A 27,978-nucleotide genomic window follows, 5' to 3' on the forward strand; every position below is an offset into this window, starting at 1 on the left:
AGGAAGGAAGAATAGTTGAGCCTACTGTACTTTTACTCTCTCGATGTTTGGGGCTATATTATCCCGTTAGCTTCTCTGAATCAGATCATGCAGCGACAAATAAACCAAAGACAATTCCCATCGCACTACTGAACTAGTTGTAGGGTCAATTATTATTACGAATCTGATATTGATGAGAGCCTTTCCCAAACACCAAACGAAAATGCGATCAAATCACAAGCATTCTCAGTCAAAAGACGTCAAGTTTATACCACATTTGATGTTTTCCAAGCATTTTATACAAATATGGAGTGTATTTAACGGTGAATATTGTCCACATTTGTATGATTGTACAACATGTTTTCTACATGAATTTCACCATCCTGATGGAAGATTGTTAGGGGTGTATTTGGCGGTGAATATTGCCTTCATTTATATCATTGTGCAATACGTTTTTCTGCCCAGATTTCACCATTAAACATTGCTATACACCTTTGTGTAGGTCAAGTTGCGATTCTGTCAGTTTCAATTGGCACTCAATATATCAAGTTTGCATTGGCCACCTTGAAAAAACAGTTACATTAAAAGAAATAACCAAATGTCAGTAATCAAATGTGATGGCTAGTCGCCTGGCATTTTTATCGTTTATAACCACCAGAAGTGGGCTAACGGCATAAAATCAGAGGCTTGACGAGTTGACAAAAAGTGTACATATTACATCTTAGTAGATTTCACCGTAATTATCATACTTGATTTGAAAACTATACAGAATTAACAAGTATTAGATATCAGAAACAGCGCTAGAAGCGATATTGAACTCATTTTCTCTTATAATACCAATCTATTCTATACACAATATATAAAGCTCTTAAAGATAATGAGTTATTGAATCTAACAGATCCAATTACAGCGACACATACTACACTTGTGTAGCAATGCTGAGACGCATGAATTTTTTTGCATCGACTGAAGTGAATCAAGCAGCAGGAACATCGTACTCGGTAGCAATAATTAAAAGCTATCAAAATCAGTTGAAAGCTGCCATTACATTACTAAAGATATTAATCCAGCATCAAAAACTTGTCTCATCTCGTTTAGTCGCTCAGCTTGAGTCCTGGATACAGCTTGAATTACCAACTGATTCTGAAATATGTGTAGATTGCCCAATGCTTTTACAGGCTTATTTGCGAGACGATTTATTCGTCGCAACAATTAGTGCGATAATTTAATGATTTGGTACAGAGGAATTTTTCACGCAATTTCTATAGGTCAATAAACAGTGCGCAACAATGTTGAACCGAATATCTGAATGGTATATTTTGTCCCACACTAGTTTGAAATAAAGTTTTGATTGATTGTTACAGTCGCAATGTAAGATGTAGGATGTTGAGTGTATACTGTTACAAATTTATTAACATTAATGTGTTTTAAAGGTAAAGGAACATAAAAGCAAAAGATAAAGAGATATATTTAAGGGAGGTGATGGGATAGCTCGGCCAAAATCTTGTCAGCACCATTCTTACAGAGCGTATTTGCCACTGTAATGCCTAATCCCTCAGCTAACGCTTCTCTCTGGTCTCTGGTATCAGCACCAATAAGGCTGATCTCATGCTCATACTCAATCACATTTTGACCATCCAAACTTGCTACCAAACCATGCATCCAAAGAGTATTGTTTTCTAAATCTAACTTGGTATTGACACCAATGGGTACACTACAGCCACCTTCCAGGGTACGCATCAGAGCACGCTCACTCAAGCAAGTGATACGAGTGTTGTTGTGATTTAAAGATTCCAGCAGAGTCTGTACATCCTCGTCTGCTTTACGGCACTCAATACCAAGAGCACCTTGAGATACAGCATGGAGTGAATCTGTTGAAGACAACACCTCTGATATACGATCCCCTTTACCAAGACGCATTAATCCAGCAACAGCTAAAATGATACCGCTATAAGGTCCTTCGACATCGTCTAACTTGGCTAAACGAGTATTTCTACAAATAAGTTGGAATTAGCATTAGTAACCCTTTTAATCCCCAACCTCCACCCACACCACCGCCACCCCCTGGACACAGACTAAATTGTACTTACAAATTTCCTCTCTTGAAATAGCAGTTATAATATACATGGATACATTAGATATTGAAGGATAACTAAAACAAACGGCTTACCACATCAGTGAAGGACAAATGGGGATATCTTCTCTTCAATTGGGCGACTCTGCGAAGTGAGCTTGTACCAATAACCGAGCCAGCAGGTAAAGTACTCAATGTCTTGCCCTTGTTTCTCTCGTTCAAGACCAAAGCGTCGTTTGGATTCTCGCGCTCCATGATGGCGCCCAAACACATACCTTCTGGTAAGACTGTAGGCAGATCTTTCAGACTATGTACGACAAAATCAACTGTGCCATTCTCCAAAGCAATCTCCAGCTCCTTTGTGAAGAGTGCCTTTTCACCAATCTTGCTGAGAGCCTGGTTCAGAATCTTATCACCTGTGGTTGACATGGTCTCAATTTTGAATTCATACTGAGGAAATAATGACTGGAGTGTATCACGGACAATGTAAGTCTGTACAAGAGCTAATTGTGATTTGCGAGAGCCGATGACAAATGTCTTTTTCCCTTCTGATGTAGCGACCATTTCTAATTGTGAGTATTTAATGTAAGTTTGCAAGAAAGAGAAAAAAGAGGGGGGTAATAAGCAGAGAAAAAAGACATCTGAAATACTCACACTTTTTCTTTGTGTATATATATATTTGTAACAAAAATTTTTTACTGGCCTGTTTCAAAAAAGAATAGCCATTTTACAATCAATGTGCCTTTGAGGCAGAATAACCCCGCAAAAGAAACCCTGGTTCAATCATTTCTTTTTATTTGTAGTGTTACATGACATTTTTGATAATTTCAAATGCCTGTTTGTAGACATTCAGCATGGCTTTGCATTTTTCTCGTTCGGTAGAGATGGTATCATCTTCTTGTAGCAACTCGTTAAAGTGTTCCTCCTTGTAAAGTGCAGCAACAAGTCGATTTTGAATAGATTCCCGAGAATAGTTGACGAGCAGATGCATGACGGATTTTGGCACTAAATCTTGAATATTCTTTCTTACAATATTAAAGTAGCTTGTGATTAATGTACCTGAGTGTATAAACTCGATGAGCAGATCTCCACACATGTATGCTACTCTTCACTTACGGATTAACTGTGTCTCTAATTCCTCTCTATCGGTGGCAACAATGCCGTTCTCATTGTTCAATGTTGCCTGCTCTAATTTTTTGACCATCTCGCTCTCCATCATACTGTTGACAGACATGGGTGGTGCATACTGAACCTTGGTCATCATTTCTTGGGACCCCAATGCTGGTCTTTCATTTTTACTGGCTCCACCGAAAAAGTAGTTGAGGAACGAGTCCTTGGGTGCTGATGAGGATGTGTCAAAATCCATCTCTGTTCCTACAACCGATCCATTATCCCCAGCATCAGATCGATTGCTGCTAATATTTCCGTTCATCTTCATATCAAAGGACGTAGGTGGCGACATGCGGTTCTAACAAGCCAGTCAGCATACAGGATTAAGCCCAATGCCCTTACAATTACCTTGCGCTTGGAGTCTATCTTCTTTTTCTTTTTGGATTCTGTCTCTATGTTAGCCATGGCGCCTGCAGCACCCAGGAAATCAGGATGGTTGGTGTTGATGTAGGCTCTCTCGATGGAAATCAAGCTCTCGACATAGGTGGAAGTGGGGCTCAATCTTTCTCTTAGTAGCTCTGAAACAACTTCTACCAATCTTTGATGTAGTCGTGGGTATCTCAATAATTCCTATTTGCACCTATAAATATCATGGGATCCCCGAACATGGACTATGCATAAATTACCTTTGTATCTGAGCTATGACACACCTTCATGAGTTCCTCATACACCAGCTCTACACATCTCAAACTAGGTGCTTCCAATAATTTGATCTGAGGTCTTACCAACAGATCAAAAGCCAATTCAGGAACAAAGAGCGAAGGACGGGGACCGGTGGAATTACGTATGGCAGTGCGAATGTCATGGTTGGTGAGATTAGAACAAGCGGGTATCGCATCTAGTGCTTGTCCAAACACATTGTTGAAGATATAATAAATACGAGCACCACCACACAACTCCTTTGTAGACATTTCTGCTGATGTGCCGTCGATGGCTGCAACGAAATCATTGGCGAATTTGGTCAGCATTCTCAAAATCAGAGGTCCTCGATGAATTGGCTCGGTGGATCTGCTTGGCTCGCCATATTGACTCAATTCTTGTTGTGTTTGACTGATGAGTGTGCTTAGCTTCGTCCTTAATTCTGGCAGCTTCTCTTTGATATGAGCGAGTAGAATCTACAGTCGTTACATCAGTAATCCATCTATTACAGCAATGAACAAGCACTCACGGTATTAAGTTGCTTACTGAGATATTGCGTACCGCAGCGAGCAGCTACACTTCTATAGGCAGGGTGTTGCTGGAAAAACTGGTTTTCAGCTTCAAGCGCAGTCGACATTGGCTTGTTTGTGAGAATGTCTTGTTGGGATCTGTTGACAACACCAATAAACCCAAGCTTCAGGGGATACGATCTGCCTGATAAAATGTCCAAAGCATTTGTGCCTGCATCCATCAGGTCCAACTTTGTCAACACACCAATAGTTCTTTTACCCTCTGGATCCACTTGTCTGGCAATTTTGAGACTATCTGAATTGACGAGATCAGAATTAGCCGGTGTTACAGCCAAAATGATACTACGGGTAATAGAAATGAGTCAAAATCATTTCCGCAACGAAAACCCACCATCCCAAAATATACCTGTTTGGATTCGAAATGTAATCCATCACTAAACTACGGATCTGCTTTTCAATGTCATTTGGTTGATCGCCTATAGATGAACAAGAAAATGGAAAGTTTAGTATCTGACAGTATGTCATTATTACCATGGCTACTTACCAATAGGGATCTGAAAATACCAAAATGTGATAAATTAATATCCAAAATTAAGAACCATCTCGTCAGCAACATACCTTTGTCAAGCCGGGAAGATCGACGAGTGTGAGATTGAGCACTTTGGGTGAATGGACTCGGAGGTGAATAGGCATTCTGGAGATTCCCTTGTTGCCTCCTGCTAAACGACTGGTTTCACGCTCAATTTCTTCGCGAATTTCACTGAACTCATAGAATTTCTTGTCCTTGATGTGCAGAAATTCACCATACTCCAAATCAGACGGCTTTGGCAAGGTGACGAGCTGGAGGATAAGTGGTCTTCGAGTGACGATGCCACTTCCGCGTGGCAAGAAATCACGTTGAACGAGTGTTTCGAGGACTGAGGATTTGCCTGACGATTGAGAACCGACTACGGTAATCAAGGGCAAGTCAAGTGTGTTGTCTGCTCCAACCGAGGTAACTACAGTCTGTAGCTTGTTGGTCAACTCGATCAAGTCATTCATCTTGTATTTTTCGAAAAACAGAAAAAAAAAAAGAGAGAAAAAGAGAAGAGAAGATGGAAGGGAAAATTGGTTCAACAAAAAAAAAGGCGGGGGTACTACATATACTTCACCACAGCGGCAGAGCAGTAAGCAGGCAAGCTTTGAACACTGGTTTCTTAAAACAGACTGAGTCCGAAGCAAGCTGCTGCTGGTTCAAAGCTCAAAACCCAGCCTTGCTCTTGGGAGAGGCATTCCTCCAAATGTCAATTTTGCAGTAAATACCTATAGTTGATATGATGTAGTGTAAAAGCTTCTATATTGATTTTAAAGTGCATTCTTTCTAGTCAGGTAATCAAATCTCTTATAGGTGTATCCCACAAATGCAAGATCCTTTTGTTGCTGATCAAACTCATCATCTGCATCCATGCTATTGCGACCATGTTGCTCTTCAGAGTAGGAATGTTGGTGGATCTCTGATAATGAACCAAGCTCTCCTTCCACTGGAAAGTAGCTTGTGTCTGTGATACTCTTCAGCTGGGGAATATGTGGCGACATGGTATCCCTCACTGAGCTCCAATCAAATCCATAAAAGAATGGGTGCGATTTAATCTCTTGTATTCCATGCTTGCCTGTACCTAGTCTTGAATCTGCATCACAAATCAGTCTACGAGAGAGAGAGAGCAACTTAGTGTATGTAAATTAGCTGTCAAATGAAGCATATTTAATGTACCTTCTAATTAGATCCTCTGCTTCTGCACTCATAGGACGATCATCAGGAAACTCTAAATAGTCAGGCCAGTCCATGATTTTGCGGTAAGTGTCATGTGGCAGATCAGAGCAAAATGGAGGAAACCCGCAAACACATTCAAACATGATGGCACCCAAAGACCAGAAATCACACCCCTTTCCATAACCTGTTTGCATGAATATCTCAGGCGCAATGTAGTCGGGTGTCCCGACAGTAGAGTATGCTAATGTGCGTCTGTTTCGTTTCCATGTGGCTATCTTCTCTTCTCTAGTGATACGGTTCAAGTTGATCATACTAGCTCGGTTCTTTTGATCCAGTCCGTCCATTAACCGCTGATAATATTCAGAATCATGCGTCTTGTGGAAACCGGTGGATAAGCCAAAATCTGACAATTTGACATGTCCATCTTTGTCAATCAATATGTTGTCTGGCTTAATATCTCTGTCAGTGGCATCAATTAGTTTTACATTTACGCAAGTTGTGCGTGTCCTTACCGATGAATGAATCCGAGGTTGTGAATAAATTCCAATGCCAACACGATCTCGCCAATGTAAAATCGAGTAACAGGTTCACTGAAAGTATCATATTTGATCAACATGGTCATCAAGTCGCCTCCGGGTAGGAATTCCATGATCAAATAAAGATACGTAGGATCTTGAAAAGAAAAGTAAAGCTGAACAATCCAAGGTGAATCTGCTTCTGCCAAAATGTCCCTTTCTGCTTTGATATGTGCCAACTAAATTGATCGTTAGCCAAAAGCATTTGTTTCCTGCAAACGCAATACACATACTTGATCTTTTTTCAACATTTCAGACTTTTTCAGAGTCTTCATTGCATATATCTTTCCTGTGTCACAAGCCTGAACCAAGCGGACCTAATCATGATCAAATTCATCAAAAAACATGATTCTCCTCCCTCGATGATGGACCCATATATATGTAGTTACCAGACCAAATGCGCCTTTACCAATCACTTTTACAGTCTGAAAATCCTGTATGCCTAATCTCGTTCTACGTAGCCGCAAGTACTGCGATTCTTTTTTGCCCAAAGATAGTAGCTGCCTAGTCTTCTTTTCCTCGCTGCAATGCTCTTTTTGCAATCTTTCTTCTAATAAAGAAATTCTACTAGCAGATCTTAGTGGTCTACATAATAACAACAGATAGTATATGTCGCATATACCTTTCGTTTCTTTCAATGGCTTGTTGTAAGATGGTTCTGTAGTTATTCTCAATTCTTAATTTGGCATTGGTCGAGCGATCGAGGATGCTTCTAGGTAGATTGGAAGAGTCTTCTCTATCCACAAGTGACATTTGATAAAAGCTATCTTGGTACATCTTTTTGAATACAATAGAACTGACAGAGAGAGAAGGAGGGAGAAAAGAAAGTAAAGCAAGAAAAGAAAGGATTTATGTACTGATTTGAGCACCTCAAAATGTATAAAAAAGGCTATTTAAAATGTGGGGTTACACGTTCATATATTCAAAATCTTGAACTCCTCTACATTTGAGTCCAATGTACGACCTTGACAGCAAATTGAACTCTTCTTCTTGTAGGGTCGCCTTAAAGTGAGGCGATGTCTATAACTAAACATAACGCTGAAGGCCAAGCTTGTGTCTCAAGTATCTTCCTGATATACACTTTCAACTTGCATTACCAGGCGGGAAACTTCTTCGAAGGTTTGTAAATGCGGAACTGACTTTCCTATGTTGTTCTGCTACGTCCGTAGTAGTAGGAACAACCTATATACGAACTGACTACATTGTTGCATTACCCCTTACTGCTCGATAATCGGCAAAATACAGCAAAATCTGAACTCATTCGAGTCGCGTTATCTCGCGCTAGAAACCGTTTTAGACCGCCAGAATAACACCACACAATTGCTTTCACCTAGCATTGACTTCCTGACAACTTTGCTCAACTTTTTAGGGACCAAAAAATCATCTCGAAAAATCGACCAAAAGCCATAAGGGGTATCTTATGAAGATTATCAAAAATTAAATGATCGTGTTTTTCACCATGAAAACGAAGACTTTTACTATGACATATATTAGTTCAAATGTTTCTCTCGATCCCAGCAACTCCTGAACCTTTGTTTGTGAGGTGTTGGTATGTAAAATCTCAGCATTTTGGTCAAAAACTCTGTTTTATGTTCTCTAAAATTGCTCAATAGATGCATTCATAACATGTATCGTACTTAACACCATTAGATGCGCCTTGAAAAGTATTCCAAGAAAGCTTAAAGGGGTATGGGGAAATCATCACATTTCTTATAGTCAAATCCTACAAAATAGATCAATCAAGTCGCAAAATAATTAAATTTAGCCAATTTAAATCAGAGAATGAGCGGAGCGTAAACCAAATTTGGCTGGCAATTGCATCTCTGATCAAGGCGAACGATGTTTTTGAGGCTAATAAGAAGGGAATACGAACTGAAAAAAGCTACAGCATCATGTGGATTCTCTGCATACTATTTACTAGCTGATCTATCTCGCTACGCTCGATGTCAGCGTCACCCTGTGGGCTCTCGTCAAAGACATTTTAAATAAGATATTATAACATTTTGGTATATTAATTAGGTTTTATACAACCAGTTATTATTAGTAAAAAAAAAAGGCTATATTAGAGTCTGGAGGAGGAGAGGAGGTATCTCCCTCAGCATCCTTTTTGCTTTCAAACAAAGCCTATTATTGGGACAAGGTGAAAGAAGATTCAAGTTTTATTATGCAGCATTTGTACACCACAGTTGTCATTTTCTGATAGTAGGATTGTCATACCTTTTGCTGTTGCTGATGCTTTTAATAAGATGGCGACATAAAGCTGGTCATAAGTAAATACAGGACTTGTGTAAGATCTACAGCGACTTTTTTTGAGATATTGTCATTGCGAAAGACACCTCCATGAGGCAAAGCCTCCCAAAAAAAAGTATTTGTGCTAAATAATTGTCCTTTCAATTCCATGATCCCCATTTAATCAGCATCGCAATCATCATTGTCACCAACGGAAAGGCATTTGGTGGGTCAGCCAACAGCAGAGCCAAAATTGATTCAAACACATATTGCTTTTTCTGTTCTAATATTGGACAAACCTCGTCTTTTTTAACTTGATTGATCTATTTTGTAAGATTCGACTATATAAACTGTGATGATACCCCTATGCTTCCTAATGCATTCTTGGATTACTTTTTCAAGGCGCTTCCAATGGTACTACTTGTAATAGGTGTTTTGAATGAAATTGTTGAGAAATTTGGTAAAATATGAAATAAGGTTTTTAGCGAAAATAGCCATATTTTGCATATGAAAACTTCGTTGAATGTTTTACAGTATATATTAGACTACTTTTGCTAGATATTTTTATATTAAATAGATTTAATCGGTAAAAATTGCTGACTCACAGGCGTATCCTATGCGAAGTGCACAACTTCTGCTCAAGGTTACATATGATTATCGAGCAGGAATCTTACCCATTGAAGCTTTTGTCTTGAACTACGGATTTCACTAAAACTAACAGCTAATATAGATAACGAGAGATAAATTGGTCGAATTGCTATACGATGTAAGGTTCTGTAACGGCTGTCAATATTCCTTTTGTTAGTTTTCGGTTCATCAACTTTTGCAACGATACAAAGCATGATTTCGACAACATGGCACTTCTGCTGCTAAAAGTGTGATGACAACACGCACCTATAGCAAATGCTACCCGTAATGCTCTAGCACATTTCAGGAGATGCTTACTTCAACAAACACGTTATATGTAAGGGGGCGTTTTCTGAGTTAAATGTGTCAAAACCAGTTCGTGCATCGCCTAGCTATAATATCCACATTCAATGCGTTAAAGCTAAAGACACTTGCAGCTAAGGGCGCATGATATACCATCCTCGATTTGTTCAGGACTTGATTCAAGCATTTAGTATGGGCTAATTGCTGCATAAATGAGACATATGGATTTGACATTTCACTCTGGAGGAGGGAGACCACACTGTGTATTCGAAAACTATAAATTTGGTAAGAGTATGGCAGACAGTTTCAGTTTATTGTACATGTACAACCGAGCTTAAACAAACATCTGGTGAACAGAGCTACATTAATGAATATATATTTATATGATGAGGGAAGTGATATAATTGTAAGATATGTATTTATAATATAAAAAGATGTAGTTGTAAGCATACAAAATGTAACAGTGGTTTTTACATTGTTATTTTTGGGAGAAAGTCAAGGTGTATAAGAAATAAAAGTAAAATAGGTAATATTCTGAATACAGGGTAAGCTGGGGCGAAGCAAAATTGATGCGCAACTCTCGAGGCTATCAACTTGATGATCCTCCTTCAATGGCACTTTGAGATGCTTCTTCCAGTATTCCATTCAATGGATTGTAATGCGTTGATTGACGAGATAAAATAGGCTGTAATGCAGTTGATCTAGGACTAGATGGCGGTGACGAAGATGAAGATGTGGGGCATGGCATGTCATAAAACGTTTCTGATCTCTCCATGATATCATCATCGCTACTAGCACTTCCACTACTGTGAGTACGTTGCTTGCTCTTGTGTCGCCTATCATTTGAAAATGCCATTTTGATCTTTTCTACTAGGTTATTGGATTGTCGATTTATATTACCAGCTGCGGTTGCTGTGCCTGAGGTGGATCTTTGATGAGCTGGTTGATGTTGTTGTTGTTGCTGTTGTTGTATCACATTATTATCATCCTCGAAAATGATGGTAGCCCGATGATCTCTTGCATTAAAACCTCGTGATGCTAGTAGACGGTATTATTAACACCTGATGTACTAAAAAAGGTGATGAAAATTGCATCTTACCTTGGTTTTCTAAAATAGGTACATTTGACGATGAGGTTGGAGAAGAGATGATGCCTGATAAACTTGTCGTACAAGCAACCAAGGTGGTCGAAAGAGGCGGTTCAGGAGCTGGAGAAATCATTGCACATGAAATAACATTTGTGGGTTGCACAGATGATGAGGAGGAAACAAGCCTTTCATCATCCACCACATCGTTGTCTTGTTCGTCTTCATCTGATGTGGATACGACTTCAGCACCACTACTAGAAGCAGCAGTAACAACGACTGGGGAAGTGGCTTCGGCAGATGTAGATGATTTTCGAAGTCCAAACTTTTCAATCACTTCTTCAGCTTCAATGGCTACACTAGCGTCCAGATCAGAGTAGGTACGGCAAATAGGACATTGAAAACCCGGGTAACTGTCAAAAAGAGGCCTAATGCATTTGAAGTGATATGAATGGGAGCAAGGAGCAACGAACAGAGCCTGAAATGGTGCCAAAGCGTACAGACAAATACAGCATTCTTCTACTTCTACGTTTTGTTCGTGACACAAAGAAGATGACAAAGGCGATGTTGTCAGCTGTTGCTGTTGTTGTTGCTGTTGTTGTTGCTGTTGTTGTTGCTGTTGTTGTTGCTGTGGTTGTTGCTGTGGTTGTTGCTGTTGTTGATCTGTATGAGAGGGTAAACTAGTCAAATTGCGAAGGTTGTTGAAAGCTGACATGCTATAAGATACTGGTCTTGGTTGGTTAGGACGATTCACTTCGAATCTCATCTTTACAGATCGATAGATTTCCTCGTATCCCCCTTGGTAATCCACGCCTAATTGCACCAAATCACCATCCCGAATTTCCACTGGTCTACTTTCTGTATTTGCAGGGCTAAGACGGACATGATTTACAAAGGTACCCGATGAAGACTTTGTATCTTTTAGTTGAACCTAATGTTATAAAAAAAAGTGTGTGTAAATAAATCATTCTAGCTCACATGCACAATTCCTTGCACTACACTCCTCCCCCCCCCCCCTTGTACAATATCCCTTTCTTCTCCATTTGGAGAAAAAGAGAATAACAAAAAGACATCATATTTCCCACTAAAAAGGCTAAAAGAGACAAACAAATACTATACCTTTCCTTCGTTATTCAGCCATATCTCGCAGTGAGATCGAGACACCACCTTGCTCTTGAATGAAATGTGGTTCTGGATGGAGGATCGGTCTGTAAATCTTCCAATCTTGATAATGCGACCAGCTTCCAAATCACGCTCAATGATGCTGAACACAAGACTTCGACTTGGATTCTCAATGCTGGGCACAATACGGATGTGCATTGTCGGGTTCTCTGGCGTTATGATGGATGAGTCGCTTGTTGGCCTTGTACTGGACGGAGTATTGATTGCTGTCGTTGCTGATGTTGCTGATCTAGATGATCTTCTGCCGAATAATGTGGAGCTGCCGAGTGATCTTCTAAATGATGTGTTGTTTGCCTCTTGATTGTTATTGTTCTCGGTATATTGAGATGCCATTGCTAAGCAAATGAAATCAGCCATATAATTTCTAAGAAAAGAAAGAGAAAGAAGATATGTGAAAAAGCAGAGCTTGAGAAAGTAGAGGAAAAAAAGAGGAGTCTTAATCAAATAACATCATGTCTCTTGCAACCTGTGTATTTATATCCAACACAGATAACACACATAAAGAACGTCATGCAAAAAAAAGCACACAATTGTTTGTGTATTGTGTGCGGAAATTGCTTGATTTGTAAAGCTGGCTTACCCAACGAGTTAGCTGATATATATATATATATATATATATATATTTTTTTTTTTTACTTTTTAAGTTACATTGCCCGGTCGTCTCATTATCATCACTGATGCTGCTTATTCTTTCGCACTGCTTTACAGGTTTTTCAGGGGATATGGAGCACTGTAGCTTGAGGTCTCATGCGGCCAAGGAACATTTTGAATGGTTCCTGAGTTTTCTCATGAATCACAATTATTTAATTTCAGTCAAACCATGCCATGTCCTCATATTCTCACCAGTTGCCGTAAATCTTCCTGGGATTGCAAGGCTCGGTATCCTTCATGTGCTAAACATTATTGCCAAAATTGCTCAGGAATCGAGGAATACGGAGTCTTCCAATTTTCTAATGTTTTGGCAATTTATGAGCATATATTTAACGTATCACACCAACCAAATCACTGGCCATTTCAAAGGAAATATCCAAAATAAGGTATTTCGCACACATGTTGTACATTCATCGTGGCGTATTACATAGTAAAACCACCAACTGATTTCAGTTCTTTCGCTAGCAAATCAGTTATAGTAACACATTTCCGGTTGGCAATGTCACCAGGTTGACCAATTACAACTATCCAATAGTTCAGCTTGCCTATTGGCATTTTTCTTCATCGGTTACATGCATAAATAGAGTTGTCGAGACATATTCATCTGCATTATCCATAAAATTTCGCTGTGATGTTTTGAGGCCGCTCTGTCTAGTAAACGCAAAAACCAGATTGCCATGTGCAAAAGTATCAATGCTATTCCTGCAACAATATGCTTAAACTAGAGTGATATCGAGAGTAGCATAAAATACACGCAATACACAACAACGGCAGGATGTGTCCCTGAACGGATCAATGTATAAAAAGAGAATTCCCAAGAGGTTCAGCTGCTCTTGGACTCAAATGTCTAAAAATATACGGCATTCATACCAAGGAGTGAAAGGAGAAGTTTCTAAAATAAATCATTTATCGTGGAAAGATCCAAGATCTCCATATGCTGATAAACGTAGCCTTTAGTTGCAATACCACCCACCCATGTAATGCTATATTCAGATACGAAAACGTTTTTTTAATATGGTAGATTCAGTTCTGTCCAGAAAGACCCTTTTTATGATCTATTTTCCGCATCCACATACATACCTTCATTAACACTTGGTGGTCAGATACTGTTATTGTATACTAATATCATCTTATTAACTCGTTGGTAGTGTAATCCTCTCTATAAGCTGTTGGATAGCACTTAATTACCAATATGTAATACAATTGCAACACCATCATAGCAATGTCTCCATGATTTAATATCGGGTAGAACTCTTCAATTTAGACAAGGTCAGTACTCAAGAACAAAAATCAAAAGACATATAAATGCGATGGTGTTTTATGTAATCTTTCGAATATTATCGACAAGCTTACTGCCTAATTCTACTTAATATGAAGTTTTCACTTATTTCCACTCTTTTCTTGGCTATTTCTCTCTATTCTTGTGCATTCGCGTCGCCTCTTGTGTCCAATGATGCCATTGCTTCGGTTGATAAGTCTGTAATCAACGCTTCTACTTTATTCCTCTCGTCTTACAGATTGCTGTCGATATCAGAATCAATGAAAGAGCTACTTTAGAGACTTGCATTGACGCTGCTCTTAAAGTGTACGCCAAGTTAGATATAAAGGTATATACCAAGATCTTCTTAAAAGTTTTGTAATAGCAATCATTCAAATACAGTACTTTCGATATCATCATATCATAATATACTTATATCTCATAGACACTTGCTATCAATCTACATACAAGTTTCTTCTAACATTTTAGCTATTATTATTACTCTTACGATATTAGCCAAAGGTCTGCGGCAGCGTGAGCCACCTGAACATAGGTTGACTTCTACCAAAGCGAATCATAGGTTAGGAAACCAACCAAAGAATCGAGATGCTCATCATAACGTAATGAATTTATGGTCCCTAGACATTTTCAAAGTCTCAAAAAGGAAAGGAGTTGACCTAACAAGTATTTTGATAGACTAGCGTTATTAGATATAGAATGAATAGAAGATAACATGCCTAACAATAGTGCTGTATAATTTGCCACCTATTTTTAATACGCTTCAAAAGAATCTGTTACTGTATTGCCTTCATGGTTAGAAGGGCATTGAGTTTGTCAGCCTGCCCCACTAGTCAAAATTAACTCCAACCCAGATTCATAGTCTGTTCTAGATTGGCCAAATATCAATGGTTTTCGACTGAATTGATCTCTTTTTCTAGATTCGACTATAAAAAATGTGATGATAACCTCGTACTTCTCTAAGCTTCCTTGGAGTGCTTTTCAAGGCGCATCCAATGGTACCAAGTAAGATAGATGTTTTAAATAAACTTATTGAGCTATCTTTAAAATATGAAAAGCGGTTTCTGGCCAAAAAGTCGAGATTTTACATATCAAGGTCGCACAAAAATGACTTCAGGAGTTGCTTTGGATCGAGAGAAGCATTTTGAATCAATATTTACCATAGTAAAAGTCTTCGTTATCAAGGTGGAAAATGCGATCGTTTGATTTTCGATGAAAACTATGAGGGGTACCTCATGGTCATGGCTCTTTCCGCCAAAAAACAGAAAACAGGTTCAACGACAGAAAGTAGCACCTCCAAGGCTACAAATACCATTGTTGACGCGTCATGGGCAAAGATAACGAAGGGCATCAAGCATACAACGATGACCTTCAATCCAACAATTGTAAAGACACCCATCACACCTCCCACCACCACCAGTGAATCGAATCAGTCTCTGATGACCGAGGATGCCACCGTCAGCAAAAGTGTGGAAATGGTTCGACCCTTCCTCCAAGGCATTGAAGACAACTCTGTACTCATCGACATTACTAGTTTGCCTAATCAACAGCTCTTACGAGAGGCTCTGCAAGTATTCAACAAAGGTACTCATCTCAGAAAAGGCTACAACGATTATATCGGCAAAGCATCTCGCACTCGCAAGTATATGAATCGAAAGATCATGGAAACATGTTGGATCCACGACAGTCCTGGCCACACCGCAATCCTGCAGGGCTTCAACCTGACGGATGGGACCTTTGTCAAGGGTTTCCCCTCTCTTCCAGCTAATGGTACTATTGTTAGTGTTCGTTTAGACAGACTACCCATGGAGCCAGTTCCTGTCCTGAAATCTTTGATCAAGGATAGACTGTCATATTTTGGAGAAGTCTTATGGCATCTCCTTCACTCAGGGCGACTACGTCGGACAAGGCTATGCCACTCTGAACATCACCCCCAAGCCATATGAGCCTGCGTATGAAACCTTGGATCGAATTATCTACTTCAGATTGGATAATGGCACCAACCGTCAGGTCCTTCTCAAATGGCAAGATATGCCAGATTTTTGTCGTCTCTGTCAAAAACCGGACCATTGTAAAGCCAATTGTCCTGATGCCAAGAAGTACACGCAATGCTACAACTGCAACCAGCATGGACATGTCAGTCGCAACTGCCCTAGACAGGATAACACTGACACCCCCAACAAGAAGCCCGCTACGATCCCCAGGAAAGATCGCAAGGTACCTACTCCCATCATTCCCCGAGAGCCCAACCCTCCCATTGGCCCTAGAGTGGTAGTAGTCAAGACCCAGGAAACCACAGACACTGAGCCAGCCAAGAAGCAACAGCAACAGAACAAACCTGAACCCACCAAGGAGGAGGAAGAAGGTACTGATGAGGACAACATGAGTATTGATTCTCCCACTCCTCAACCCAAAAATAACAATGATGGCGTTACACCAAATGCAGATGCTGCGAGCGCACAGACATCTGACAACAACACGCAAACATTGACATCACCCAATGCAGCTGAATCAATTCTGAGTGGACAAGAGCTGATCAAGCAAATTATGCCTAACGACAATATGAAGGAGCCTCTTATTCAGGAACGACCAGATCTAGAGGATGACAGAGATGGCAAAAAGCTCAGGACGGAGCAGGAACAGCGCGCCAATCCCACCAGGCGCTTTACCAGAGGCAGTGCAGCCAGCAAGTACAACACGGAAACCGACAAGGACGACAAAGGAGCTTCAGACGACTCCCAAGGGCAGGAAACATCAGAAACTGCTCAGTCCAACCCTCAAAATTTAGAATAATATGATGATTAGAGCACCTAATCATCGATTGCGGATTGCAACTCTCAACTGTCGTGGTCTGACACACAAAAAACACAATAAACGCAGAAAAAAATCCATAAAATACCTCAAAACATCAGACATTGATATTCTTGCCATCCAAGAATCTCATGCTGACAAAAAAAATACTCAAGACACATTAGATATGCAGTTTTCCAGCAAATCCAGCACCTACACAAAATATTGCGGAATCATATCACTAAACCACAGATACATTATTACACCCATTGACACTGGCATCGATGGTAGATTTATACTAGCACACATACACTATGCGACGGAAGAGGAACCAAACTCCTCCAACTCCATCGCCACAATACTTAACATATACGGAAAAGCAGCATCAAGAAAAGACAACGTGGAATTCTACACGGAATTGATGCAACACAGATTTTTGATACACAAGATTACAACTATTCAGAACAACATGATTATTTTGGGAGATTTCAACTACAAATATGAGTCTCGCCGATCTAATGGAACAGTCGAAGCAACTACAGTCGAATGGATAGCCTTATTGGAGGAACATTTCATCAATTGCTTTTGGGAAAACAAGAGCGCCACTTTTCATGGGTCCAACAATCTCCATTACATCTTGGACTACATCTTCTGCAACAACACCTCCTATGGAACAGTTACAGAGTGTACTCAGGAGTTTATGAACTCAACATGGACAGATCATGAAATGCTGGTCATTACTCTGCAACTGCAAAAGGATGCAACACAGGGGCCTGGCGCCTACAAATGCAATCCCTTTTTGGCCAACAACCACAAGTTTCGTCGTGAATTAGTGATCTTCTTGCAAGGTCTACAGCCGCAAATTGAGCTCAAGACAGCCACCCAATTCCCTCAAGAGATCTGGGACTGGATCAAAGACGAGTTTAAGGAACATGTCCGACAATTCCAACTGGAAGAAGTCAACTGGCGTCGAAAGGCACTGAAGACGTTACAAGCAAAACGAAATCGGTGTATGCGAGCAAAGAAGAACCGGGGACTGATATTTCAAGGGCTGGACACCATCAACCAACAAATTGGTGCTTTACAAGACTCTATAGCCGAAATTGAAATCCTCAAATTAGGGAAGTATTGGAGAGAAAATGGAGAGAAAAATGCTGGGTTCTTGAAGAAACTCACCGCATCTAGACAGAATCAACGTCAATTGAAACAACTAAGGCATCCAGTTACTCAAGAATTGCATGCTGATCAAGGTACTATGAGCGAGATCGTTGGCAGCTTTTACACGAATTTGTACACACCAACTCCACCCAATGCCAGATCAATGCGGCTATTGTTGAATCAAATCACACCTGACATGCAACTTGACGGTGAACAGCAATCACTCCTCGAACTACCAGTAGAGCTAGATGATTTGTTGTTTGAATGTAAAAGATCGCCTAAATTTGTGTCTCCCGGCAGCGATGGCATCCCTTACCAACTCCTCCGACTGATTCTCAAGTTCCCGCCCCTCCACTCTCTCATCACCACGGTCTACAATGATGCCCTCACCAAAGACATATTTCCTGCGTCTTGGAGCGTCTCTCTCATGGCAACCCTCTACAAGAAAAATGACCCCAATGACATGGCAAATTATAGACCTATCTCCCTCTGCAACACTGACTACAAACTCTTGACACGTTTGTTTAATCATCGAATGATGGAAGTCGCTAAGCAACTGATCAACGAGAACCAAGCGGGCTTCATACCTGGGAGGTTCATTGCCCAAAATGCTCTGCGGTGTCAGGTCATAATGGAAGATGCTGAACGAACCATGAACTTGGCAAAGAAGAACAATGTGTTACACCAAATGCCCAAAGCAATTGGCCTTAGTCTTGATCAGGAAAAAGCGTACGATCGAGTTAACCTCTCGTACCTTCAAACTGCACTCATTACTTATGCCTTCCCTGCTAATCTTGTCCGCTGCATCATCAACATGATGGGCCAAAATCTCTTGCGCATCAATGTGAATGGTTACTTTACCGAAGATGTTCCCAAGCTGCGAGGCTTAAAGCAAGGTGACCCCATTTCCTCTATTTTGTACAATTTGGCTATTGAACCCTTTCTGCGGTCTATTCTCAATGATCCATTATACCACGGCTATCAAATGCAGTATGCAACTAACCATCCCAACTATAATGCTAATGACCCTTTAGTTCATGTGTCAAAAATCCTATGTTACGCTGACGATGCTTTTGCATTTGTTCAAGACCTTCCTGATCTGGCAAGACTCGAGTACCACTTAGATGTCTATTGCAATGCAACCAATGCCAAGATTAACTACAACAAGGCCGAAGCTATCTCGTTCTCTGGTCAAAAAACGCGGTCATATTGGCAAGCACGACTCTCAGAAATGAATATCACAAAATTCACATCCAATATGGATTCCAATCCAGTGATCTATCTTGGGTTTCCTCCGCTGCAATCGGTTCAACAACGTGAAGTATTTATCGGTGGTCTTGTCGACAATCTCCGGACAACTACCAAAATCCACAGTGTAAGAAGTCTCTCCGTCGTTGGCAAAGCTACAATGCTCAACAGTTTGATCTTGTCCAAATGCTGGTATGTACTACGAGTAACTCCGTTTGCTCAAAATAATGTCCAAGCTATCCAGTCCATTTGCACCAAGTTTCTACGAAAAGGTATCTTTCCTGTTATCCCTTGGGCCACATGGACCAAGCCGAAGCCATGAGGTAGATTAGGTGTTCTGGATGTTACTCTGCAACAATCAGCCCTATACTTTCGTTGGGTTCAACCGCTCCTCCATCCCTCTGATTCGCCCCACATCCTAGATCTCATGCTGGTCATGCTAGTGAATAAGCAAAATCAGAGTGCGCATGTGCAGGTTCCGTTGCTCTTTCCCCTCACACGAACCACTGGTCTCACCAAACAACGCACCAACACGGTAACAATGATCTACAAATCAGTTGACCGCCTCAAACGCATCAATGAACCAGTTCACCTCAACATTGCTACCGCCTCCATCCTACCTGTCAAAGCCATTCTGCAGCCGTCTGCCACTGTCTCCAAAATGCCGATTAGGGTCACTCAGTTGCAAGTAAAGGATCTTTATCAACCCAATCCTAACCAACCTCTGCAACTAGAAGCACGAAAAGCACCAACCATCCCAGCTGACATTCGACGCGCTTGCAAGAAAATCCTGAAGCAAATCAACGAGAACAAAGTACATATCCAGCCGTACTTTAGCCTCATGCTACAACCCCCTCAGGATGGCACCAACCGCACAACCGACATCTCCTTCAAACCGTTCATTGACTCCTATGACTTCAACAGCCAGCAAGGCCTCACTCGACAGATTTCAACCAGAACATTCCGCACAGCATGCATCGAGGCTCACACCTCCAGCATCGCCAGGTCCAACTGGAATTTCTTCTGGTCTCTGTCCCTGAACCTTGTCCACCGTAATGTCATCTATCGCTTCCTCACCCACACCATCCCGACCAAACGCCTGCTACACTACTTTGAGATAGCTGAATCACTTCTCTGCCTGATCTGTGGTAAAGAAGAAAATGCTGTATACTTGCTTTTCCTCTGTTCCAGTAAGGTGTCCATCTGGAAAGCTATCATCTTTGAATTCCTGTGGCCAACCGTTTCGATTGGTGATGTTATCCAAGCCTGTTCCTCTCTTGACTTTGAAAACATCAAATATGTCTCCAAATCGTACACCACTGCTCACATGGTCGTACTGGTAACACTTGGCAACATTTGGCGAGCTCAAGTTCGTATGATCTTTCACTCGATTCCATTTACATGGATCGATGTGGTCCAGCAGATCAAGAACGAGCTCCTTCAACTACATGCCCAAACTGAAATTCACAAACAAGTGTAATTCTCTAATCACAATTGTCATCTATCATCTGTTCCTGTCATCTATCGCTTTATCCTAAATACAATTGAATATCTATCAATTGCGCCCGCCTCTTGGTAGTGCCCTAGGGACCTACTTACACGGAGCAATCAATAAAAACAATTTTTTAAAAAAAAGTACCTCATGCTTTTTGGTCGATTTTTGACCATCACCAAAAAGTTGAGCAATAGTGGCAATAAGTAACTGCCAGCTGAGAGCAATTGTTTGGTGCTATTCTGACAATCTAAAACGGCTCCTAACGCGAGAAAACACGGCTTAAATGTACCCAGTTTTTGCTGCGCAAGACACGCACTCGACTGAAAAGGGGACACGCCGGTATGCTGCTTACCCGTATACGCAGTAGCTACGTGTATACAGACGTGGACCATCACTAAGAGTCCGATCCACAAATAATATGATGGGCTCTCATGTATAAGTGGAAGGTTTAAATAAAAGCAGCAGTGTTTGAATAAGATGAGCAAGGATAATCGGTTGCGTGAACTGCAGTTGCGTAGGTTGACTCTCATCGAAGCAAAGCAAAGGTAGAGAGTCATCCGTAGCGTCGACAGGCTCGTTTGTAATCAACTAATTTTAGATTGGCTAAAGAAGCCATCCTGTAGCCCACGATGCATCATATGAATCCTTGCTACAGAGCACAGCCTCCTCAGTATTTCATGTTACATTTATGCCACTTGAAAAACTATATATTTATTTTGTTTTCATTTGTCAACCACCTCTTTTTGTTGACAATGCATCAGCCTACTTTTATAGAGCTCGGTAAGAGTAACCCTGACCTTGGCAGGCGGGTCTCCTTGCCAGCAATCGATTCCTATTGTCACTCTTTCAACTATCTCGACCAGTATAAATGCTATGCTTACCTTTCAATGCTTGCAAAGTACATTGAGGTCACCAAGGGCATGACAGAGGCAGAGATGAAGCTCTTTCTGGTCCGTGCTGAATATAGGTACTTTCACCATGCCACCTATAAAAACTCTTTGTCCAATCCAAATTGTCCTCCCCTTGGTAAGATGCAATGTAAGCAAATGCACAGACCTTACACTGAATGATTTTGTTGAAAAAGACATTGCGATATGCATGCAAGAACACAAAGCAAATACAGACACTTTTGACGATGACTGTAACCGCGAGTTTCCTTGTCTTGGAAAACATGTAAAGATTACCAAGCTTGATGTAATAGTGAGTTACTGCGCGCTTAAACGAGATTGCCATCCACTTGCTCACATAACATTAGGTAAATAATCATAGCAAGAAGGTGCTTCCACATTATTGGGAAGACAGATTGGGATTTAAAGAACCTACGTACTTGACAAAAGAGAACATATTGAGTTCGAGTCAAAAAGAATATGCCAAATTGACCTGCATCGTCTGCTATATTGATCTACAGGTAAAATGGTATGTATTGCGCACGTTTGACTCATAAAGTGCCACACTTATCATATGCATTTGTGTTGCTACTGCAGGCAAGACTTTGCTGAATGGCGGTTGGATCACAAAGTAGCTCTTTGCTGCTATCGCTGCAACTCGCAATTCACGATGGATCATGTGAGAAAAGCCAACTTGATCACTGACTTGCACAAGTCAATGCTGTATAGGAACTCACAATACACGAAAGCAACTATCGGAAAGATGCATACAAAAATCATACAGTACATTAAATCGATTGACGACCTCAAGGCACTGCCTTTTGATTCAGGCCTGAATGCTATCAAAGGCTACCTTGTCAAAAACCAGAAAGAAGCGAGAGAGAGAAGGATGACGGGTCCATAGATGGTATGTGGTTCTATTCAACGTCAGTCAAACGATGCTGAAAGCTATATCTATAGATTTCATTGAAGCAGCCAGAGGCACCTATTTCAGCAGCCCTTATATTTACAGTTCGGCCGACTTGATCAAAGACTTGGCTGGACAGTACGCATTCTACTATACAGTAACCCAGACAGTGAAATGGACGGCCCACGATTTCTCCAAAATGCCTTTGGATTACGTTCATTTCGCTCGCCTGAATGAAGCCTCAGCAAAGAAACCAAATGTCATTCTTGTTCCTACGTATAAAGCCAGTGTGTAGCTGTCTTAAAATCAGGTATGAACAACTACTAACAGCTACTGCCAAAGAAACTGCCAGGCGCACACATTTGTTGCAAACCAACGAATTTCGAGTCAAGAGCCACGCATATGCCAACGGAAAGATAGCGGGCGCTAACGCTGTAATTCCTCATGGCCAAGAAGACAAATACATACAAATCACTAAATGTGAGTGGGATATACTAAAAGCAAAGCGCTCGCATCATGATACCATGCAATCAATCAAGAAAGCTATTCAGCACCATTACATTGATTTCTCGACATTGCGTTTGAGAATAGATTCATTTGCCAAGACAGGTACTCGTTCTTTTAGGGATTAAATAGATCAATCATACTAAATGAGAATCCCATCTAGCACGCCTGTATGATAAATATGATGTCAAAGAAGCCTACATCTGAAAGTCAGGTAATTGATATGTTATGAACTGTCAAAAAGCTTAATCTGACAGTCCTTATAGACAGCTACAAGGATTTCGAAAACTTAAAGTTCATGTCTCAGTATTCAACATTAAGATCATTGGATAAATCAGGTATGTCTAGCTTGCTTTTAGTCTATTTAAGCCTGATTGAATCGTATTTGCTTTTAGCCTCTGACTGGTCTGTGTTTAGCTTCACAAAAGATGAGTTGTTCTAGAATTTACTGTCTAGTTCTAGGTTTCTAACATTGCCAGCCATTAACAGTGCTCCCAACATGTAAGTTTATATGAAAAATGCAATGCTTTAAACAAGCGTCTAATTATTTGCCTATTCGAAACAAAGCTGGCTCAGGACTCAAGTTGATGGAAGGCAAATGTCTCAATCTGCCCTGCTACCCTTACACCTCTAGGGATCAAAGATTCAATTGGCATAATGCCAACATTGCATGGAGTAAAGCTTTTGAAGATGTCAAGGACTTTCAACGCGTCAAAAGTCGTTGGTATAACAGTACAGCTACCATTGGCTCGCCCATGATATTAGATGTTATCAAGATCACCTTCAATGAAGCATTTGCCATTGCTCAACGTAACCGTGTGGCGCGCTGAAGAAAAATATGCCGCAGGACTGGCTCGAAATAAAGAGAGAGAGGCTACACAACGCTACCTTGGACCCACTAGAGGTAGTGGCAGTGGTGGTGGCAGTTATCGCAATAGCGGATACAATGGATTCAGTGGATATCGTTACGACAGGGGTGGATATATTTACGACAGTGGTGGATATGGTGACGATAGTTGTGGATATGGTGGCGATAGCGGTGGGTGTGGTGGTGGTGATAGCAGTGGAGGAGGAGGAAGCGGTGGAGGAGGCGGCGGAGGAGGCGGCGGAGGAGATTAAGCCTCCAAAGTGCGAACTCTCGATCCAGGCACCAGATGTTCCAAGACTATGGCACTCTCTCATCAATGTCTCTTCACGATGCTTTATCAAAAGACGTTATATTTTAGTGTTTAAATAAATCTAATTCTATTACTACCCTTTACATGTCAGATTATAAATATCCTTCCCACTGCTATCGCATGTAGCAGCTGGCTAAGGAAAGAATAGCCATTTGAAATTTAATCTTTGAGGCACCTACAATGTTACACTACTTTGATCTCAACATCAGTGCCCTCAGGAAGCGATATGTGGTTGCCCAAATGATCTCAATATCTTCAAATTGGATAGGTTCTGAAAGCTAATGGATATCAGTTTGGATAGCCTTTAATGAGCAAGCGGGTTCGATCAATAATGGTTAATACATCTTGTGGTATTCTGAGTGTCAAGATGTATACAAGTGAACAGAGCAACGTGCTTTGATGACTGCGCTCAGTAATGCAATACTTGAAATGTACACCATGGTGACATAAAAAGAAGCACGATTATAAACAAAGACATTGACATAGACATTGTGCCATTTATTCTGTTCCAACGAGAGCGAGGCTTGTGTTTACAGGCATTCAATCGTCATGTCATGATATGTGTAACAAGTAACCGTAATTAATGAACTAAAGTGGAACTATTGGGCGTTTTCATCTCTTGTAACAATTTTTCACTCTTTGCTTAACGAAGGCTTATATAGTTGCATTAGAGGCTTTTCTTACCCATTGCATTTCAACATGACATCCTCGTCAGCAAGTAAAAGTCAATCATTGAGCAATGATTTGAAGCCGCTATATTACACCAAACGCTGGATCCGACACTTGAAATCATACCCTGATCATCTTCGGTAACTATACATATTCGTCCTGTTCCATGCTCAAAGCCTCCATCACTCACACAACACGCACGTCTTTAGATTGAAAGGATCAGTAACGTATTCGTGTACACGTACCCGTAACCAGCCTAGCTCATCTTTTGTTTTGAACATAGGTATTACCCTCCATTTTCCCATTGATTGCGTTGACGGCCCTTTATGCGTACTTTATTGGTGTCATGTATATATCCTGGGGCTGGACACACGTCGCTCTCAGCAATTCCGTCGGTACGTATCATATGGCTCCATCCATGCAATGGAATAGCTCGGTTGATCCATCTGTATACAACTTGTAGTTCCTGTGCTGTCTGTGGTTCTTGGTCTGTTATTGGCATTCCGAGCCAACACATCCTACGCACGTTACTATGAGGGCAGACAGCTGTGGCAAGATTTAGCCAGCAATACACGAAACCTTGCGCGCTTAATCTGGTGCAGCATTCCAGAACGTACACAAAACGACCATCTGGAAAAGATGAGATGCATGAAGTTGTTGCTGGCATTTGCTGTATCCACCAAACACTATTTGAGACGAGAATATGGCATCGATTACTATGATTTAGACTACTTGCTACCGCCAAATTGGATTCCTGCAGCTGCCGATGACCAATTGTTTATCATCAAGGATGATAGCTCGGATGATGATGCCGTTGTTGTGTCCAATGTTGCAGAAGGTAGCACTAGCCATTTGTTGGATGCTAACCAAGGAGGTGATGATATTCATGATTTGGGCAATCAAAAATGTCCTTCCACTGCTCCATCTTCTTCTGCCACATCCACATTCGATGGTGCTAGTAGCGCCAACCACAGCCATGCCGACGGCGCATTGAGAAAGAAAAAACGGCAGGCGAGATTCAGCTGTGAGGAGGATTTACCTGATGAGGGTAACTCGGACATGTCGCTTCCTCTGGAGATCATCTTTCGCATGAGTTTGTACATGGCACAAGCTAAAACTGCCGGGAAAATTGATGGCGCTTTCTCCAATGTCATCATCACCCATTTGAATAACTTGAATGACTCCTTGTCAGGCATGGAGCGTATAGTCAACACGCCTATCCCCGCTGTGTATGTGGTTCATTTGTAAGTAAGCCATCGGTAAGGTGTGAATGCCAAGATGCTAATACAACATAGGAAACAATCTTTGGCCTTGTACATATTGGCTATTCCGTTTACTCTGGTGGAACAGCTCAAGTGGTGGATTATACCCACCATCATCTTGGCCTCTTTCACATTGTTCGGCATTGATGCGATTGGAGCTCAAATAGGTATTTGATACATTGCATAAAACACTGACCACCTTAAGCTCATGTTTTGGTGTTTCTAGACAATCCATTTGGCTACAACAGCAATGACCTCCCTCTAAATACGTTCTGTGATTCTCTTCGAAAGGAGATCGAGTTTATTGTGTATCATTTACCTTGTGAAACAGAGAACGCTATGATGGTGTAGGTGGAAAATGGCAGATAGAGATGAGTGGCATTAGCAAAGAGCAATAAAGACTTTGAGCTTTCATTTTTCTCATGTGAATCGTTGCAATTATATCAACCATGATTGCACGCGATATCCGTCTCGTATGTTTTACGAGATTGGCAATGAGGTTGCAAGACACGAGATATTAAGAATCGTTGTAACCTCACAAAAGCTTAAAATCGCATTTGGTGTCATTTATTCAGAGTGATGTAGGGCTGCCGATACATCCACAACGGCATGATTGGATTGAAGCTTGCTTGGTGCTATGGATCATTTGAGTTGTTTGAGATAGTGATGCGTTGCCAACTAGTTTCGGATCTTTTGACAACGAACGGGCCGCAATGATGGTATTGAAGAGACAACTTGGAGCATCATAGGAACCACTCTAGTCATTTCGCTTGTTCCTACCAACTAGATTCATTCTATTTATTACAGGCGCAGGAAAGTATAGTAACGTATTATCTTTCTGACAAGATTCACGTGTAGAAATAACACTAAAAGAGTGATGCGACATATCAAGGACTTGCTCGACATCAGCCATGATGTTTCTCAAACGTTCAGGTACCATATGCACGATATATTTAACTCTATATTCTCTAATGAGTGTCATCTACTATAAATAATGCAAGCGAGAAGCCCGAGTTAAGATGTGATTGATGTACACAGAGCCCATCATTTATAGTAACCAGCACCACAAGTCCGCCATATAATCTAAAGAGCATTGCACCTATTGCTGAAGAGCAAATTGATTGCAATAGCGTCATACGTGATGGGAAAAACAACAGAGCATCTCCTGGACGCACAGACAGTTGTAACAGAAAATCACGGGTATGTGAACCTGTGAGATGATGAGAGATGGGGGTTCCTTTTTGCTGTTGTTTGTATATTTATATCCACATTATGATCAAAAGTAGTCCAAGGGATGCCGCATCTAATGTATAGTATATCTTGCTGCTTGGTGGCTATCTCTCTCTCTAAAAAAAAAAAAATAAAGAACGCACAAAATGGATATAGCTATCAAGTACATCATACGGCTGATCCCCATATATATACCTAAAGGTTCGCCCGAGCATGTACCGAATTATAGTTTATTTGGTATTTTCCTGTAATGAGATTGGTTCGGTACTGACTCTTTTACTTGTATCCGTCCAATCCGACTGATAGTTACCCATGTCTGAATCAAATGTCTCGCCCTGGATATGACCCCTTTTTGTTTTCCCACATAATAAATCATCAAATTTGGGTCCATCGCCACTCTAAACAGAGAGGAACACGACGGAGGGAACACCGATAGACTTGCACTATCGTTTTTAGGCTTTTCTCCCATCTTAATTTCCGTTTCCTCTCTCTCTCTCTCTCTCTCTCTTTTTTTTTCCTCTTTTTCTTTACTTCTTTTCCTCTTTCCTTGGTTATTCTCAGCATTGCTTTTTGTACCTGTC

General features: G+C 40.9%; 8 protein-coding genes across 8 annotated transcripts; 4 read left to right on the forward strand and 4 right to left on the reverse strand.

Moving 5' to 3' along the window:
- Nucleotides 1–1,449: 1,449 nt before the first annotated feature.
- On the reverse strand, nt 1,450–2,617 carry ATC70_000507 (uncharacterized protein; the record flags this gene model as incomplete). The annotated part of the gene is made up of 2 exons (XM_064819921.1): nt 1,450–1,972; nt 2,139–2,617. 2 exons carry the CDS (start codon nt 2,615–2,617, stop codon nt 1,450–1,452), a joined length of 1,002 nt encoding a protein of 333 aa, XP_064683841.1.
- A 241-nt stretch (nt 2,618–2,858) lies between these two features.
- rhp51_1 (RecA recombinase Rhp51) lies at nt 2,859–5,433 on the reverse strand (the record flags this gene model as incomplete). Its single annotated transcript, XM_064819922.1, has 8 exons — nt 2,859–3,112; nt 3,170–3,521; nt 3,572–3,793; nt 3,850–4,338; nt 4,392–4,734; nt 4,799–4,868; nt 4,937–4,946; nt 5,011–5,433. 8 exons carry the CDS (start codon nt 5,431–5,433, stop codon nt 2,859–2,861), a joined length of 2,163 nt encoding a protein of 720 aa, XP_064683842.1.
- A 303-nt stretch (nt 5,434–5,736) lies between these two features.
- vti1 (t-SNARE VTI1) lies at nt 5,737–7,470 on the reverse strand (the record flags this gene model as incomplete). Its single annotated transcript, XM_064819923.1, has 6 exons — nt 5,737–6,076; nt 6,143–6,601; nt 6,655–6,896; nt 6,951–7,034; nt 7,107–7,281; nt 7,340–7,470. 6 exons carry the CDS (start codon nt 7,468–7,470, stop codon nt 5,737–5,739), a joined length of 1,431 nt encoding a protein of 476 aa, XP_064683843.1.
- Nucleotides 7,471–10,465: 2,995 nt separating this feature from the next.
- On the reverse strand, nt 10,466–12,475 carry STU1_1 (suppressor of tub2 mutation; the record flags this gene model as incomplete). The annotated part of the gene is made up of 3 exons (XM_064819924.1): nt 10,466–10,914; nt 10,976–11,891; nt 12,080–12,475. The coding sequence occupies 3 exons, from the start codon at nt 12,473–12,475 to the stop codon at nt 10,466–10,468; spliced, it is 1,761 nt and encodes a 586-aa protein (XP_064683844.1).
- A 2,958-nt stretch (nt 12,476–15,433) lies between these two features.
- ATC70_000511 (uncharacterized protein) lies at nt 15,434–16,862 on the forward strand (the record flags this gene model as incomplete). The annotated part of the gene is made up of 2 exons (XM_064819925.1): nt 15,434–15,839; nt 15,916–16,862. 2 exons carry the CDS (start codon nt 15,434–15,436, stop codon nt 16,860–16,862), a joined length of 1,353 nt encoding a protein of 450 aa, XP_064683845.1.
- A 184-nt stretch (nt 16,863–17,046) lies between these two features.
- ATC70_000512 (uncharacterized protein) lies at nt 17,047–20,745 on the forward strand (the record flags this gene model as incomplete). Its single annotated transcript, XM_064819926.1, has 2 exons — nt 17,047–19,537; nt 19,598–20,745. The coding sequence occupies 2 exons, from the start codon at nt 17,047–17,049 to the stop codon at nt 20,743–20,745; spliced, it is 3,639 nt and encodes a 1,212-aa protein (XP_064683846.1).
- A 3,099-nt stretch (nt 20,746–23,844) lies between these two features.
- On the forward strand, nt 23,845–24,177 carry POM1_2 (serine/threonine protein kinase, CMGC, dual-specificity; the record flags this gene model as incomplete). The annotated part of the gene is made up of 1 exon (XM_064819927.1): nt 23,845–24,177. One exon carries the CDS (start codon nt 23,845–23,847, stop codon nt 24,175–24,177), a length of 333 nt encoding a protein of 110 aa, XP_064683847.1.
- Nucleotides 24,178–24,935: 758 nt separating this feature from the next.
- On the forward strand, nt 24,936–26,518 carry SER2 (Phosphoserine phosphatase; the record flags this gene model as incomplete). Its single annotated transcript, XM_064819928.1, has 6 exons — nt 24,936–25,045; nt 25,115–25,127; nt 25,189–25,300; nt 25,369–26,149; nt 26,201–26,334; nt 26,394–26,518. The coding sequence occupies 6 exons, from the start codon at nt 24,936–24,938 to the stop codon at nt 26,516–26,518; spliced, it is 1,275 nt and encodes a 424-aa protein (XP_064683848.1).
- Nucleotides 26,519–27,978: the final 1,460 nt, after the last annotated feature.

The sequence above is a fragment of the Mucor velutinosus genome (assembly GCF_035048745.1).
Source record: "Mucor velutinosus strain NIH1002 chromosome Unknown tig00000041, whole genome shotgun sequence".
NCBI classification, from domain to species: Eukaryota; Fungi; Mucoromycota; class Mucoromycetes; order Mucorales; family Mucoraceae; genus Mucor; species Mucor velutinosus.